This window comes from Lolium perenne, chromosome 1, assembly GCF_019359855.2.
Source record: "Lolium perenne isolate Kyuss_39 chromosome 1, Kyuss_2.0, whole genome shotgun sequence".
Taxonomy (NCBI): domain Eukaryota; kingdom Viridiplantae; phylum Streptophyta; class Magnoliopsida; order Poales; family Poaceae; genus Lolium; species Lolium perenne.
The window spans coordinates 87224970-87242437 of record NC_067244.2 but is presented as its reverse complement, the minus strand read 5'-3'; the positions used below and the strand labels follow the sequence as shown (position 1 = coordinate 87242437).

The 17468-nt window shown below is 45.6% G+C and overlaps 2 protein-coding genes across 2 annotated transcripts; both read left to right on the top strand.

Moving 5' to 3' along the window:
* Nucleotides 1-3084: 3084 nt before the first annotated feature.
* Nucleotides 3085-4963, top strand: LOC139832787 (uncharacterized). Its single transcript, XM_071822642.1, has 2 exons — nucleotides 3085-4494; nucleotides 4584-4963. Exons 1-2 carry the CDS (start codon nucleotides 3085-3087, stop codon nucleotides 4650-4652), a joined length of 1479 nt encoding a protein of 492 aa, XP_071678743.1. The 3' UTR covers nucleotides 4653-4963.
* Nucleotides 4964-13010: 8047 nt separating this feature from the next.
* LOC139832785 (uncharacterized) lies at nucleotides 13011-14270 on the top strand. The gene is made up of 2 exons (XM_071822635.1): nucleotides 13011-13245; nucleotides 13630-14270. Exons 1-2 carry the CDS (start codon nucleotides 13011-13013, stop codon nucleotides 14268-14270), a joined length of 876 nt encoding a protein of 291 aa, XP_071678736.1.
* The last annotated feature ends 3198 nt before the right edge of the window (nucleotides 14271-17468 follow it).

Genomic DNA, 17468 nt, shown 5'->3' with positions numbered 1-17468 from the left:
CAGAAAAATCATGTATCTACCCCCTATATATCCCTAAACTCAGACTTATGAAGTCAAGCATGAAGAGAAGTGGTTTTTCGTTTCAAACATGGAAATTTCAAAAACCCTCCCAAGAGCTTCATTTTGGAGCGACTAAGAAGCATACATGCTTACTTTTTGATATTCATGTTTTAAACTTGTTCAAATCTTGGTCAACAAACCTAGGATTTGACGAAGATTCAAATGGGTATAAAAAATGAAAACCAAGGTCTGCTCATGTCATATAGTAAGCATTCAATAATTAAATTAATAAACAAGGTCTAGACATATTCAAACTAGAAGGAAAATCATGTATCTAACCCCTAACCCTAAACTCTGTCTTATGAAGTCAAGCATGCATGAAGAGATGTGGTTTTTGGTTTCAAACATGGAAATTTCAAAAACCCTCCCAAAAGCTACATTTTGGAGTGACTAAGAAGGATAGATGCTTAATTTTTCATATTCATGTTTTAAACTTGTTTAAATCATGGTCAAACCTAGGATTTGACCAAGATTCAAATGGGCATAAAAATTCAAAAAAATGAAAAACCAATGCACATAGTCATCTTATGTCATCTAGTAAGCATTCAATTAAGTTGATAAACAAGGTCTAGACATATTCAAACCAGAAAAATTATGTATCAAGCTACCCCTAACCCCAAACTCTGTCTTATGAAGTCAAGCATGAAGAGGAGTACGTGGTTTTTTGGTTTCAAACATGAAAATTTCAAAAACCCTCCCAAGATCTACATATTGGAGTGAATAAGAAGGATATATGCTTAATTTTTCATATTCATGTTTTAAACTTGTTTAAATCATGGTCAAACCTAGGATTTGACCAAGATTCAAATGGGCATAAAAATTCAGAAAAAACAATAAAATGAAAAACCAATGCACATAGTCTTCTTATGTCATATAGTAAGCATTCAATTAAGTTGATAAACAAGGTCTAGACATATTCAAACCAGAAAAATCATGTACCTAGCTACCCCTAACCCTAAACTCTGTATTATGAAGTCAGGCATGCATGAAGAGAAGTGGTTTTTGGTTTCAAACATTGAAATTTCAAAAACCCTCCCAAGAGCTTCATTTTGGAGTGACTAAGAAGGAATATGCTTAATTTTTCATATTCATGTTTTAAACTTGTTTAAATTATGGTCAAACCTAGGATTTGACCAAGATTCAAATGGGTATAAAATAAAAAAACAATAAAATGAAAAACCAATGCACATAGTCTTCTTATGTCATATATATAGTCTCTCCCTAATAATAAAGCAAAAAGGGGTTCCGTCGTCCGTCGGGTGTTTTGCGTTTTAGCCCCTTCAAAAGTTGTAATCAACCCGCAGTCCTACATGCTGAAACGTTAGCTTGCTCTGTTTTTTTTTCGACGTTGCCATCGCAGAAACGGGCCAAGCCCAAGAAGGAAACCATCGCTTGGTATGTCTACTGATCGAATTCCACTCCTTACCCGAACCGTTTTCTGAGGGTTTAGGGGCTCCTGGCGACGTGGGTGGCGATCAGGAGGCGATCTGATCGGGCTTGACGCTTGGGGAACGGCAGCGCGGGGCTTCGGACCTTCGATCGCAGGATCTGGTCGTTCTCGACGATAGGGATCGGCGGCGTTGGGCTTCAAACCACCTCTCGCAGGTTTCTGGTCAAGCTTGACGAGCGGGACAGAGAAGGGCTTCGGACCACCTCTCGCAAGATCTGCCATGGCGGATTCGGTGCCGGAGACTGGTGCAAGCACGGGAGCAGAGGGAGGAGGGGAGAAGGTGATCCTAGGGGTCACGTCCAAACTTTCCAAGCTGGGCCTCACGGCCAAGGAGAAGAAGATCTTGGTCATGGAAGATGATCAGGATGAGGGAGAGACTCCGGTCAAGTTTGCAGTGATGGGCAAGGTTCTCGCTGCCAAGAAGTTTCATATCCAGACAATTGAGAGTGCTCTTCGCCCGCAATGGGGAAACCCTAGAGGTCTGAAATTCATGGCTAAAGGGGTAAATATTTTCTTAGCAAGTATGGATTTTGAGAAGGATCGGAAGCGCATCTGGGATGGAGCACCATGGACAATATCAAAACTTGCGGTGGTTCTGGATGATTTCGATGAGAGTATGAAGCCATCGGAGATCGAATTCAGGAGGCTTCCGATGTGGTTCGGATGTGATGATCTGCCCTTCAACTGGATGAATGACACACGGGGGAAGGCTATTGCTAACCAAGTTGGAGAATTTATTAGGCTGGATCTTCATGAAAGTAGTTCTCGATCTGGTTGGGGACAGAGTTTGAGAGCTAGAGTTTGGATTGATCTTGATGAACCTCTTATGAGGGGTTTCCCGATTGAATCCAAGAAGAGGAAGACGGTAGAATGGTACCCAATTAAATATGAGAGACTACCGTATTTCTGTTTCTCGTGTGGGAGGATTGGCCACTCTGAAATTTTTTGCCCAACTCCCGCTGAAAGAGATGAGAATGGGAAGTGTCCTTATGATGGCTCGCTGCGATATCAGGAACCATGGATGCAAGAAACTCAATGGCAGCAGCCCTTGACAAAAGATACAAATAAAGCGAGTTCTCAGACTAAGGATGATGGTTCAAATGCTAAGCCTGTTGGTGCTGAAAAATCTAATGGGAACACCAATCCTCCCACTAGCCATGTGCAGAATGTGGTTTCAAAATTTAATTTTAAAGCTCCTGAAGGTGGTCGAGGTGGTGGTACCCAAGTGTACAGGAGGAGAGAGACTCCCAAAGCATCTCCGGATTTTACTTTTCCAGTTATTAAAGGCCCAAATGATGTAATCATGTTCGAGGAGGATCCTGAGGGGTCAAAAAGAAATGCATTAGTCAATTCTCCAAGTAAAATTGTTGGGGTTTCTGTCCCGGTAAAGAGAGCTAAGGGCACTGGAGAAGAGAACGAGCATCAATCTGATTCTGATTTTTTGGCGGAGGCTGAGAACCAGCCCCGCCGGGACCAATGAATTGTTTTAGTGTGAACTGCAGGGGGCTGGGGAACCACCCTGCAGTTCGAGAGCTTCGTTCGTGAAGCAATTGGATCCCACTCTGCTCTTTGTGATGGAGACGAAAATATCTGCGGAAAGAGTTGAGAAGTTAAAAAGCACTTTCGGTTTTTCTGGGGTGTTTGCAGTGGATAGTGATGGCCTTAGTGGCGGTGTTGGACTGTTCTGGTCATCAGCAGTGACAGTTGATATCAAGAGCTATAACTTACATCATATTGATGCAGTAATTCAGTGCAAGGATGGGTCTGTTCCTCCATGGCGTTTCACAGGAATTTATGGTGAATATCGCAGAGAGAATAGACATCTAACTTGGACTCTTATGAGGAGGTTACACCAGCTCCGAAATCTCCCGTGGTTGTGTAGTGGTGATTTCAATGAAACGCTATATAGCACGGAACATTTTAGTGAGCATGATAGAGATGAGTGGCAGATGAGGGCCTTCAGAGAAGTGACTGAAGATTGTGGTCTGATTGATCTTGGTTTCTCTGGTTTGCCTTATACTTGGGACAACAGACAAGAAGGAAGTGCTAATGTTAAGGCAAGAATTGATCGAGCTTTCGGTAATGATGGCCTTCTGAATCTTTTTCAGGTTGTGAAAGTTAAACATGTTAGTGTTGTTCAGTCTGATCACTGCATGATTCAAACGGAGTTAAAGAAACATGTCAGTCATCGTCCATTGGGGAGGAGAGCTTTTAAATATGAGAATGTTTGGCAAACCCATGCTGATTATGACAAAGTAGTTGTGGATCTCTGGCAGAAGGCTGAAAGAGGTGTTGGTCTTGAGGGATTTGCGAAAACTCTCTCAAGTATGCAGAATGGTTTATCATCCTGGGGTACAGCAACCTTTGGGGATTTCAAGAAAAAGCTCAGTAATTTGAGGAGGGAGCTTGACAGGGTGAGGAGAATTTCTTTGGGTAGAGGTCCTTCGCCCGAGGAGAAGAAAATTATGGAAAGAATTAATGAGGTTCTGTTCCAAGAAGAGATTTGGATTAAGCAAAGGTCTCGGGTAAACTGGCTAAAATCAGGCGATCGTAATACTGCTTATTTCCATGCTTGTGCTTCCCAGCGCAAGAGAATGAACTCAATATCCTCTCTCCAACGAGAGGATGGTACTTGGTGTGATGATGCGGAAGAGGTAAAAGATGAGGTACAGGGTTTCTATAAAAACTTATATACTTCAGAAGGAGCTCCTGATATGCAGGGACTTATTGATTTAGTTCATGAGAAAGTGGTGCAAGAGGATAAGGTCAATCTTGAAGCCGATTTTACTGAAGAGGAAGTCAAGAGAGCTCTTTTCCAAATGCATCCCTCTAAGGCACCAGGTGTTGATGGCTTCACGGCAGGTTTTTACCAACGCCACTGGAGTCTAGTTGGCCCGGAGCTGTGTGGTGCGGTGCTAGGTTTTCTGAATGGAGGGGAAATGCCGGAGGAGATTAATGATACTGCTATAACTCTCATTCCAAAGGTGAGAAATCCCCAGTCCATTAAGCAATATAGGCCCATTTCTTTGTGTACTGTTCTTTACAAAATTGCAACTAAAACGGTGGCGAACAGAATGAGGCCTGTATTGGAGTATACTATCAGCCAGGAACAAAGTGCCTTTGTGCCAGGACGTTTAATTAGTGACAACGCTTTGGTGGCTTTTGAGTGTGTTCATGCTATGAAGAGAAAGAAGAAAGGAAAAAAGGGTCATTGTGCAGTCAAATTAGACATGATGAAATCTTATGACCGTGTGGAATGGCCTTTTGTGGAGTCGATATTGACTAAACTCGGTTTTCCAGGGAGGTTAGTGCAGATAATTATGAAGTGTGTATCTACAGTTCGGTTTTCTGTTAAGGTGAATGGTGGGCTGCTCGAACCTTTTACTCCATCTCGAGGAATCAGACAGGGAGACCCTATGTCACCATATTTGTTCCTTGCTTGTGCGGAAGGATTGACTGTTGACGTCCGAAACCCACCGGCGGGCAGCGACGGGCAACACCGTAGAGCCGGGAACAACCTAGGGCTGCGGCTGGCCGAGGTCCCTCCGAGCGACGGCCCGCAAAGCCTTCTGGTCACACGTCCGATGCTGATTGCAAGGGCGTGCCACCTGACCTATACCTGGTCAGGAAGGTGATGGAGATGCCTCGCTTAGTTTCCTGCATGGCATACACGTAAACATTAAATACGAGCCTCGATCGGCTCTCAGGTTATCCTGTGAATCGGCTCAAGGAGCCGATCCACCCATGATTCGTACGAGGTGCACGAATATATGGTGGTCCTGCTTGATCAAGATAAAGCTAATGAGATCTACGACGATTTAGGGTTTTCACCGCATAATCGGATCATCCTACTCAGGATTGGGCCTCGCGGCCACGCACGGTGATCGTAAGCCGATCCTAGACAGGCCTAAAAACCAACACGAGGTTGATCCCCGGAACATCCTGTCTAGGACTAGCAAACGACACCCTACGTGCCGCTGGATCCTCCAGCCCTTTGTACGGCCTAACTATTGCAGATATTAAACTAATCCTTGATGAACAAGGAGCAACCGTAACGGATCAGATCTACTAAATAATGATCAAGCGGGGTGCCGCCCCTACACCTAAGATAGATGTAAGGGCGGCTAGATATGCAAGGGTTGCACTACGATAGCATGTTACGCGAAGAACTATGCTAACCCTAACAAATCTATGATAACTACGTTGCTCGCCATCAAAAAGGCTTCAGTACGAGCAACGCATGAACAACATGAAGCTGGTGCTGCCTAGATCGCAAGATGCGATCTAGGCAGCATGTTGCTTACCGGTAGAAACCCTCGAGACGAAGGAGTTGGCGATGCGCCGAGATTGATTTGGTTGGTTGAACGTTGGTTGTTGTTTATTCCATAAACCCTAGATACATATTTATAGTCCAGGGGACTTTCTAATTTAGGCGTGCACCTAATCGTGCACGGGTAAAACTATAACTAATCGACACGTATCCTAATATGTTACAGATACAAAGGCAAACAAGCCCAAACTCAGCATAACAGGCCGATTCACGTAATTCTTTCATGTATATTCTTCAAGTCCATCTTGATCGCGGCCCACCTCTGACTCGGTCAAATTCTGGTGATAACACATGCCCCCCTGGTTTTGGAATTGGTAATTCCAAAATCACTCTGCTTTTCTTTCGTTGGGTCATGTCGTGGCAGAACCATTGCAGTATCCGTCATCATGATGCCTTGCCTCCTCATCTTCTTGCACAATTTGACAACTTTAGCACCACTTCCTTGGAAACTGTAATGGCTTTAAATCCCCATTAGGCTCCTCCTTATTAAACTGTGCCGATTGACTAGCCTCCTTCATCCCCTTCCTCTGTTCTAGCTATCGGCATCAAAAAACCCTCTTTCCCTGTAGCAATGTCTTCTTCTTCCTCCGTCTCCTCCGGCCACTCTTTCCAATCTTCTTCCCCAAACGAGCCAATGTCGGAGCCCGAGTGGGACTTCGATCTCATGTCAGATGGCGACATGCCCCTGACCGATGAGGAAGGCGACCTCCACCTCCTTGTTAAAGGGGAACTGGAGAGCGAAAACGAGGATGACCTCTCCTCATGGAGGAACCTCGCTTCTTCCGATAAGGAAGAGGAAGACAAGGATGTGGAGGAAGAAGAGGAGGAAGATGATTCCTCCTCCTCCGCTGGGTACCCGTCATCGAAGCGCCTCCGTGCTTGGGCAGATAGCGAAGATGACGCTGATGACGAAGGGGAAGAAGCTCCGGTCAAAGGCTGGGGCAGCAGTGACGAGGAGTTCTCCGAAAGTAGCGCCGGTGACAGCTACGACGCCGACGACGAGGGCAGCGAGGATCAGTGACATAGGATTAGTAGTACGCGAGCAATCGGCTCTTCCTTTTGTTCCTCTTTCCTTGAGCAATCGGCTCTTCATTGTAAAAAACCCTCCTTTGTTAATGAAGAAGTATTTCCAGTCAACTATTTTGCCGATAGTCAAAGTCACAAAATCTCCAAAAAGAGCCGATGGCATCGCACCGGTCTCTATCATAAAAACACAAGTAAAGTCGACCTAGCCGCCCTTCCAAACGGTAACCTGCGACCTTCATCTGAAAGGGCAAACTCAGATCCCCAAATCACCGCCTGAGCAGTTCCAACTCAAAACCACCTACACAGATCTCGACCGCGCCGCCCCCAACTCCTCCAACGCATCCCATGGCGGAATCATCCAACACCGACACCACGGCTTCTGGTCTGAAGGTAACCCTCAACCTCCTCTCGCCGTTCGACTTGATATGGGATTAATGGCAAAACACCTGGATTAATGTTTCGCTCCGCTACTAATTTAGGTTTCAGACATTCTTCTGCCACATCCTTCCCTCGCAAATTCGATGTGCCTCGGTCCTCGTTCTTCCGAGAGTCCCGCCCTGTTAATTTCGTGCGAAGCTAACAGAATCCCCTTCGTGAGTCAGAACCTAGATCTGACTTCCTGGGCCGACTGCTTGCGAGCCTGGCCTAATCCTCCTGAGGGTTGGGTGGCATGGTACGATAGAGTATCCAAAACCCATTATGCTACTTGGGAAACCATAGGGATAGCCGATGCCCTGTCATTATCATTATCTCCCCTTGAGAAGAATGAGAACATCCTGAAAACCATCGGCTACTTCTGGTCTGATGCACTGAACTGCTTCATGTTTGGCCATGGCCCTATGACACCGACTCTGCTGGATGTGGCCATGATCACAGGCCTAGACATTGCATCCCCCAGCCCTTCTGCATTCAAACTGCCAAAAGTCCCTTTCACTCTCTCCTCTAAAAAAGAGTGTACCAGCTGGGGCGCCTATCTCAATCGTTACATGAAAAACAAAGGCCCCGTGACAGAGAGGGAACACACAGCCTTCCTGAACTTCTGGCTGGAGCACTTCATATTCTGTGGCCCATCACTTGCTCCTACCAAGAATTACCTCTCCCTGGCCTATGAACTTGCTAAAGGCACCCAACTCGGCCTAGGCAAACTGTTTCTTGGAGAGGTCTATCGATCCCTTCAACTGATGTCTGTCAAACTGTTCTCTCAAAAGACAGTTAAAACTGGCGGCCCCTGGTGGTTTATTCAGTTGTGGGCCCAACTATACTTCCAAAACCAAATCCCAGATTTCCCACCGCTGACCACCTGCACCTTTCCGGATGTTAATGGAAAAGAAATTCGATGCACCAGCTATGGCCAAGCCCTGTATGGTCTACCAGGCAGCAGGCTGATCCCCAAGGAAGCAGCAGGGTGGTTTAAGATTTTCTTCCAAGGTTCGGACAACCCCTTGTTCCATCCTTATACTGAATCGGCAAATTTTGAAAACCCAGTCTCTTTTCGATTGGATGACTTTGCCGATGACGCCAGCACCCAGCATTTGTACTCCCTCATGATTCGTCCTTGCTTCCTCCCTGTTGGCATGAGTACCTCGAACCGGATAATCAAGCCCGGTTATGAGTGTTATCAACCGGTAGTGGCAGCCCGACAGCTTGGTCTCGGACAGGTGCCTCCACACTTCTTCTTACATCACCTGATAGCAAGTAGAGCTGAACTGCCTGACATCCTTACTGCCCAAAGGTGTTATACCTTCTTTGACGCTTTGGCCATTCCAATTCCCCGCGACCTCCGTTTCTCCTTCACTACCGACGGCTTTGAGACTTGGTGGTCCATGTGGAAGACCCACGTCTTCAGGAGGGCTCTAGGACCGCGGCTGAGAGAACTTGACGCCGAGTATGACATCCCTGCAGACCAGGTACCATCACTTAAACATTCCTTGTAACAGTATTATGGTGATTGTTTGTGACCTGACTCCATCCCCTGGCAGCAACAAGATGGCCCGGCTCCCACACAAGCCGACGGTTCCCCTTTCGTATTCCTTCCTCCGGCACCAGTGGTTCTCTTCTGCCAGAGCTCGCCACCCCTGAAGAAAGTCATAATGCAGAGCCAGCCGATTTCACCGAAATCGGCTCCCAAGAGTAAAGCATCTTCGGGGCCAGTTGCCCCCCGAGCCTCGACTCAGGCGAGGACAGCAGTGAGGAAGGTGGCTGCCAGGAAAACCCTGAAGCGTAAAGCTCCGGCCCAAGAAAGCTTGCGTGTAAGTTGGTTCAGACCCTGTCCACACTTATCCACTTTCAAATCTTTTACAACACGCTGTATTCTTTTCTACAGACCTCCACCGAAGGAACCTCGAGCGGGGCCGAAGAAACCAGTCAGGGGGACTCGAGCTCGGGTAATTCCGAGAGGTCCACCACCCAGAGCCAGACGGCTTCACCAGCGCCGGCTTCTAAGAAAAGGTCGATCACTGAACCTCCTGCTCCCCAAGCCCTGACCAGATCGGGGTCACGCACGAAGCGCCGCTGCGTCAAAAGGGCTCGTAAGAACCCACGAGCCTCTCCATCAAGCCAGGAGGTCTCAAACGTAATTATCTCCCTGGTCATACTTCATGCTTTCCCGTCGTCATTTGGATCGGCTAATCACTTCCTCTTGCAGGCCGAAGAAACTTCTAGCGGAGACGTTGAGGAGGTGCTGATGCCGTCCGCCACCCTGGACCTAGCCACCTCGACAATCGCGGCTGCCCAAGTGGCTGACCTATCCAAGTCAACAGAAAAGCCGATCGTCACGACATCGGCTGTTCCTCCTACATTGGGAGAGGTATGCCCCTCCGCCTTGGCTCCATCAATTTCTTCATTGCATGCTAACTCACTTTGTTTGCCCTATCAGGGTTGTGATCTCTCGAGCTTGCTGACGTTCGATCCAGAATCCATCGAACCCACTTCTTCCAAGGCAAGTGGAGAGCCGAGTCCTAGTACGGTCCATGGTCCGCTCCAGCATCTCAAAGACTTGCTTTCTTCCTCAACTGAGACCCTGATCGAAAATTCCGAGGAAGTCAAAGGTATCCTCGAGGATATCCAGCCCTATCTCCCCATGACACTGCAAGTGAAGCTCTGGCCCGCTGTTACCCTGTCGGTCTTTAAGTCAAGGGTGCAATCGGCTCGACGAAGGATTACTCTTCGCCACACCCAGCTTTCACTGAGAGCCGATATTGCCGAGAAGTGTCGACGGCTCAACGAGAAGAAGGCTGCTCTAGACGCCAAGACGGATACTTCTGCCAGTCGCGCCGAACTCGAGACCTTGCGCAAGGAGCTGGAGAGCCTTGAAGAGAGGGTAAGGGTGACCAAGCAGCTCATCCAAGACAAGGAATCCCTTATTGCCCGTTCTCAAGATGAAGCAAAAGGCCTCACAGCCGATCTGAAGACCGATCTGGCTGAAATTCGTACCCTGAGCAGTCAGCTGGTGATAGGTAAAGACGAGGACGACGAAGCTGAGATCGCTGAGGTAGATCGCATCCGTGTTGACGCCCTTCATGCCCTTGACGCATTTCTCCAGTAGGGACAAATGTTTTGCTGAACTCGAGTGAATTATGGGTGTACTTGCTACCCTTTTTTTTTTTACTGGCCGGTTTTCCACCGGCTCCTAATATTTCATTGCCCCTATGTGTCTGTCTGCTCATGTGCCCCCTCGAGCCGAATCTGTCAGGTAACTGCGGATATCGGCTCTGCGGTTGTTGATAGGATTATGCCTGAACATCGGCTCTGCAGTCATGGACCAATCCTGATTTCCCTGCCCTTGCAAACCGATGTAAACCCATACTCCAGTCTTCCGTCACCCGCTAGATTGATGCTGAATGCCGGCGAAAACGCATGGCCCGGATAACACGGGGCGGCTGCTGAATTGGCCTCTATTTCGACGGCACTGCTCAAAAGAGGTGTAAACCTCGTCGTGCCGGCCGATGTCTCATCACCGGCTTCCCTTCGTTTGGCGCGCCATAATACCCTTTTGGCGGTCGATGCTCGTATGTGACAAGAGTGCCGTCCGCCATCTCAGATGTAGATGGCGATGTGGTTGATGTAGAAGCTTGTCCCACCGGGCGTGCCAGAATGTGTTGACGTCCGAAACCCACCGGCGGGCAGCGACGGGCAACACCGTAGAGCCGGGAACAACCTAGGGCTGCGGCTGGCCGAGGTCCCTCCGAGCGACGGCCCGCAAAGCCTTCTGGTCACACGTCCGATGCTGATTGCAAGGGCGTGCCACCTGACCTATACCTGGTCAGGAAGGTGATGGAGATGCCTCGCTTAGTTTCCTGCATGGCATACACGTAAACATTAAATACGAGCCTCGATCGGCTCTCAGGTTATCCTGTGAATTGGCTCAAGGAGCCGATCCACCCATGATTCGTACGAGGTGCACGAATATATGGTGGTCCTGCTTGATCAAGATAAAGCTAATGAGATCTACGACGATTTCGGGTTTTCACCGCATAATCGGATCATCCTACTTAGGATTGGGCCTCGCGGCCACGCACGGTGATCGTAAGCGGATCCTAGACAAGGCCTAAAAACCAACACGAGGTTGATCCCCGGAACATCCTGTCTAGGAATAGCAAACGACACCCTACGTGCCGCTGGATCCTCCAGCCCTTTGTAAGGCCTAACTATTGCAGATATTAAACTAATCCTTGATGAACAAGGAGCAACCGTAACGGATCAGATCTACTAAATAATGATCAAGCGGGGTGCCGCCCCTACACCTAAGATAGATGTAAGGGCGGCTAGATATGCAAGGGTTGCACTACGATAGCATGTTACGTGAAGAACTATGCTAACCCTAACAAATCTATGATAACTACGTTGCTCGCCATCAAAAAGGCTTCAGTACGAGCAACGCATGAACAACATGAAGCTGGTGCTGCCTAGATCGCAAGATGCGATCTAGGCAGCATGTTGCTTACCGGTAGAAACCATCGAGACGAAGGAGTTGGCGATGCGCCGAGATTGATTTGGTTGGTTGAACGTTGGTTGTTGTTTATTCCATAAACCCTAGATACATATTTATAGTCCAGGGGACTTTCTAATTTAGGCGTGCACCTAATCGTGCACGGGTAAAACTATAACTAATCGACACGTATCCTAATATGTTACAGATACAAAGGCAAACAAGCCCAAACTCAGCATAACAGGCCGATTCACGTAATTCTTTCATGTATATTCTTCAAGTCCATCTTGATCGCGGCCCACCTCTGACTCGGTCAAATTCTGGTGATAACATTGACTGCTCTGATACATCACTACAATTCAGGCTTTATTGATAGGGGAGTTTGTGTGTGCAACAGATCTCCATGGATCTCTCATCTGTTATTTGCTGATGATAGTCTTATTTTCATCAATGCAAATGGGGCTAGTGCTGCCAGGCTCAATGAAATTCTGGATATATATCACTTGGCGTCTGGACAAAAAGTGAATAAAGAGAAGAGTGCTATTTTCTTCAGTCCTTGTACGTCGGATACTCACAGGGAAGTGGTGAAACAACATCTGAATATTCATATTGAAGCCTTCAGTGAAAAGTATCTGGGTCTGCCTACTGCTGTTGGCAAGTTAACAAGCGAGGCCTTTGAGTATATTACTGAAAGTGCAAGGAGTAGTGTGAATGGGTGGGCTGAAAAGAATTTATCTTACCCGGGAAAAGAAGTCTTAATAAAATCAGTGGTCCAAGCTAAGCCGATTCATGGTATGAGCTGCTTTTTACTCTCCAAAAGTACTTGCAAGAAATTCACTTCTGTTATGGGACAATTTTGGTGGAGTGGAAATTTAGACAGGAGGTCTATGCATTGGTTAGCCTGGGATAAATTGGCTATGCCAAAAAACCAAGGGGGTATGGGTTTCCGAGATATGCAGGCTTTTAGTGTAGCTTTGCTAGGAAAGCAGGCTTGGAGAATAATTATGAAACCATACTCTTTGTGTTCCCAGGTTCTTCGAACCAGGTATCTCCATAATCAGGAGTTGATGACTGCCAATGCTCCAAGGACAGCATCGAAAACCTGGCGTGCGATTCTGGCAGGAAGGGAGGCACTGAAATTGGGTCTGATAAAGCGAATGGGCTCTGGTCAGTCTATTTCGATTTGGGAAGATTGCTGGCTCCCTAACTCTGCGACAATGAGGCCAATGGGTCGTCTGAAGGATACTGATCTTGTCATGGTAAATGAGCTTTTAACTGCAAGTAATGATTGGAATGAGCCTTTGATCCGTGAGATCTTTTTTGCTCCAGATGTTGATTCCATTTTGAGTATTCCATTGAGGAGTACAAGGGGTGATGACTGGCTGGCATGGTCCAAAGAAAAATCTGGAATTTATACAGTTCGGTCGGCTTACAAATCCTTGATGGATGCACGTCAGTCGGAGGAGGCTAGAAATAATAATGGACATGTTGTGTCTTCGTCTGAAAATGATACTGATCTATGGAGGAGATTATGGAAACTGCCAGTAGTTCCTAAGGTGCGTGTTTTTTGGTGGCGAGTTCTTCGAGGAATTCTTCCTGACTATAGGACTTTGTCACGGCGACATATAATGGATAACAGCACTTGTGCTCTGTGTAGAGCAGAATCTGAGAGTGTGATGCATGCTTTAATTGAATGCAGTCATGCGAAATTGTTTTGGGAAGCCGCAAAGGAATTTTTTTTAGTCAAATTGCCGAAACTACATCCAGTGACATGGGCAAAAGATATCCTGTGTGAGTCTTTTTTCAATCAACATGAGAAAGCTATTATAACTTCAGTCATGTACTCGATCTGGTCATCGAGAAATAATCTGACTCATGGTGAGAGTGGTTTTAGTCCTGCTAAAACTATGGAGATGGTGAAGGAAACCTTGCAGACTCTTGAGTTACCAAGGGACAAGGGTGTTCCTAAATCTGCTAGGCCGGAGTGTAAGTGGCAGAGACCACCTGATGGAGTTGTTAAAATTAATTCTGATGGTGCTGTTAATGTCAATGACAATCTGGCAGCTACTGGTGCTGTTGCACGGGAGGGGGTGGTCTTCCGTGGTGCTACGGGTAAGACTTACCGAGGTGTGTCTGATCCTTTGACGGTGGAGTCCCTTGCTTTTAGAGATGCTGTTGTGTATGCAAGAAGCAGGGGTTTCACTAATGTTGTTTTTGAAGTTGACTCTGAAGATTTGGTCCGACTTTGGAAAAATAGAGCTAATGATCTTTCAGTAGTCAAGCAGGTCTTAGATGAGATTAGTGAGTTGAGTTTGTTGTTTACAAATTTTAGCTTAGTTCATGCTCGTCGCGAGGCTAACCAGGCGGCTCATTCTTGTGCAAAATATATAAGCCTACAAGATGGATCGTTTTCCTGGGATGCTGAGCCACCTGCTTTTCTAGTTCACAGCTTTGGGGCTGATTGTAACTTGGTGTGAGTTGTGGGCTGCAAGTTTCTGACGCACTCTTTTCCTTACCAGGGTACCTAAGGGGGCTGGAAGGTTTTTAATGAGGCAGCTTGCTAGCTTTTTAATATATTATCTTTCAAAAAAAAAAAAATTCCACTCCTTAGTTCCGATAAATTCCATCGGACTCCCGGCCGAATTTGTACGTCACGCAAGGCACATAAAAACCACGCAGGCAGACGCAAGTAGAGAGGATTAGTCGACGTGCTATCGCTGCCTACGACTACGTCGAAAATCGCATCCACCGGCAGTCCTATAGGTCGCCAAGCCGCCGCCGATCGTCCTTCGTCAAAGAAAAACAAGATCGCCTGATCCTTTGCAATTCCAGGCAGAGAACCAGAACCACCGTGTGGGCGAGCTGCAGATTTTCCATAGATCGATTAGAAGGAGCTGCTGCCATGGCCCTGCTCCTCGCTGCAGCCGACGACCAGGGCGCCGACTCCAGATCCACGTGCGTTGGGTATGAAAGAAAAAGTAGTCTACGTCGGAGGTATTCATTTGGGGAGGCACCGTCGAACCCCTCAATCCTCTCGCTCCGGCTGGCTAGAACAGTCGTCGAGAATTCAGTTGAAGAACAAAGAATAAGTTAAGAGCTAGCGGATAGGGACGAGGAGAACAGGAAGTGGAGATCGGCATACACGTGCACGGCCAAGAGTTAACTATCGTTGTGTCCAGGATTGAAATTAGATGCATGTCATGCTCACACAGCGTCTCCATACGGAAAAATCAATGTCATAAAGACAACCGCCGTGTGTTCAGTTCATATACCTTCTACAAATTGTTGATACTGCATCCACTTGATGTTATTTTCTTTTCACATTTTAAGGTCTACTCAACTATGTGAGTTAGAGCTGCAAAAGAGAACTACGACTCCAAGCGACAGAGCCAGCTGAGCAAAAAAGTACGTGTTCTGTTCCATTAAAGTGCACATGCCTTATTAGATCGAGTGGATCTCGCGCCAACGGTATCAAATTCTTGGCTGTCAAAAGGTAGAAGAGCATATCCGCCATGGTCGGCAAAACAAAATTTATGCTAATCATCTTCATGGAATGACGCTCCTACTGTCCAACCAAAGAGCGGACAACTAATGTGTTCCAATTATTGAATAGGCCTTATGGTCGATCCGTGACCCTTGGATGTTAGACGGGCACCGTGTGCACTTGCACTTCATGGTAATCGGTGCCACCTATCATCCTAATAGCCTAGACCTAGCGCTCCGGCGCAGCCTTCGGTTGAATAAAGGGATTAATATCCTTGAGTGCGTGGCGATGTCAGCTGGCTCGAGATTCTCCGCCTCAAGGTGCCAGAATGTGTGATTGGAGCGCCCGGTGAACCCGTCGAGTCTGATTGGTTTTTGTGATACACCACGACATTTCTCCCGATGCAACGCACGGGCAATTTTTCTAGTAAGCATTCAATTAAATTGATAAACAAGGTCTAGACATATTTAAACCAGAAAAATCATGTATCAAGCTACCCCTAACCCCAAACTCTGTCTTATGAAGTCAAGCATGAAGAGAAGTACGTGGTTTTTTGGTTTCAAACATGGAAATTTCAAAAACCCTCTCAAGAGCTTCATTTTGAAGTGACTACGAAGGATACATGCTTAATTTTTCATATTCATGTTTTAAACTTGTTTAAATCATGGTCAAACCTAGGATTTGACCAATATTCAAATGGGCATAATTTTTTAAAAAAATGAAAAATCAAGGCACATAGTCTTGTTATGTCATATAGTAAGCATTCAATTAAGTTGATAGACAAGGTCTAGACATATTAAAACCAGAAAAATCATGTATCTACCTCCTATATATCCCTAAACTCAGACTTATGAAGTCAAGCATGAAGAGAAGTGGTTTTTGGTTTCAAACATGGAAATTTCAAAAACCCTCCCAAGAGCTTCATTTTGGAGCGACTAAGAAGCATACATGCTTACTTTTTCATATTCATGTTTTAAACTTGTTCAAATCTTGGTCAACAAACCTAGGATTTGACGAAGATTCAAATGGGTATAAAAAATGAAAACCAAGGTCTGCTCATGTCATATAGTAAGCATTCAATTAAATTGATAAACAAGGTCTAGACATATTCAAACTAGCAGGAAAATCATGTATCTACCCCCTAACCCTAAACTCTGTCTTATGAAGTCAAGCATGCATGAAGAGAAGTGGTTTTTGGTTTCAAGCATGGAAATTTCAAAAACCCTCCAAAGAGCTACATTTTGGAGTGACTAAGAAGGATAGATGCTTAATTTTTCATATTCATGTTTTAAACTTGTTTAAATCATGGTCAAACCTAGGATTTGACCAAGATTCAAATGGGCATAAAAAATCAAAAAAATGAAAAACCAATGCACATAGTCATCTTATGTCATCTAGTAAGCATTCAATTAAGTTGATAAACAAGGTCTAGACATATTCAAACCATAAAAATTATGTATCAAGCTACCCCTAACTCCAAACTCTGTCTTATGAAGTCAAGCATGAAGAGAAGTACGTGGTTTTTTGGTTTCAAACATGGAAATTTCAAAAACCCTCTCAAGAGCTTCATTTTGGAGTGACTACGAAGGATACTTCCTTAATTTTTCATATTCATGTTTTAAACTTGTTTAAATCATGGTCAAACCTAGGATTTGACCAAGATTCAAATGGGCATAATTTAAAAAAATGAAAAATCAAGGCACATAGTCTTCTTATGTCATATAGTAAGCATTCAATTAAGTTGATAAACAAGGTCTAGACATATTCAAACCAGAGAAATCATGTATCTACCCCCTAACCCTAAACTCTGTCTCATGAAGTCAAGCGCATGAAGATATGTGGTTTTTGGTTTCAAACATGGAAATTTCAAAAACCCTCCCAAGAGCTTCATTTTGAAGTGATTAATTAAGAAGCATACATGCATGCTTACTTTTTCATATTCATGTTTTAAACTTATTCAAATCTTGGTGTGAAACGTAGGATTTGTCCAAGATTTAAATGGGTATAAAAATTCAAAAAAACAAAAAGGTCTTCTTATATTATATAGTAAGCATTCAATTAAGTTGGTAAATAAGGTCTAGACATATTCAAACCAGAAAAATCATGTATCTACCCCCTAACCCTAAACTCTGTCTTATGAAGTCAAGCATGCATGAAGAGAAGTGGTTTTTGGTTTCAAACATGGAAATTT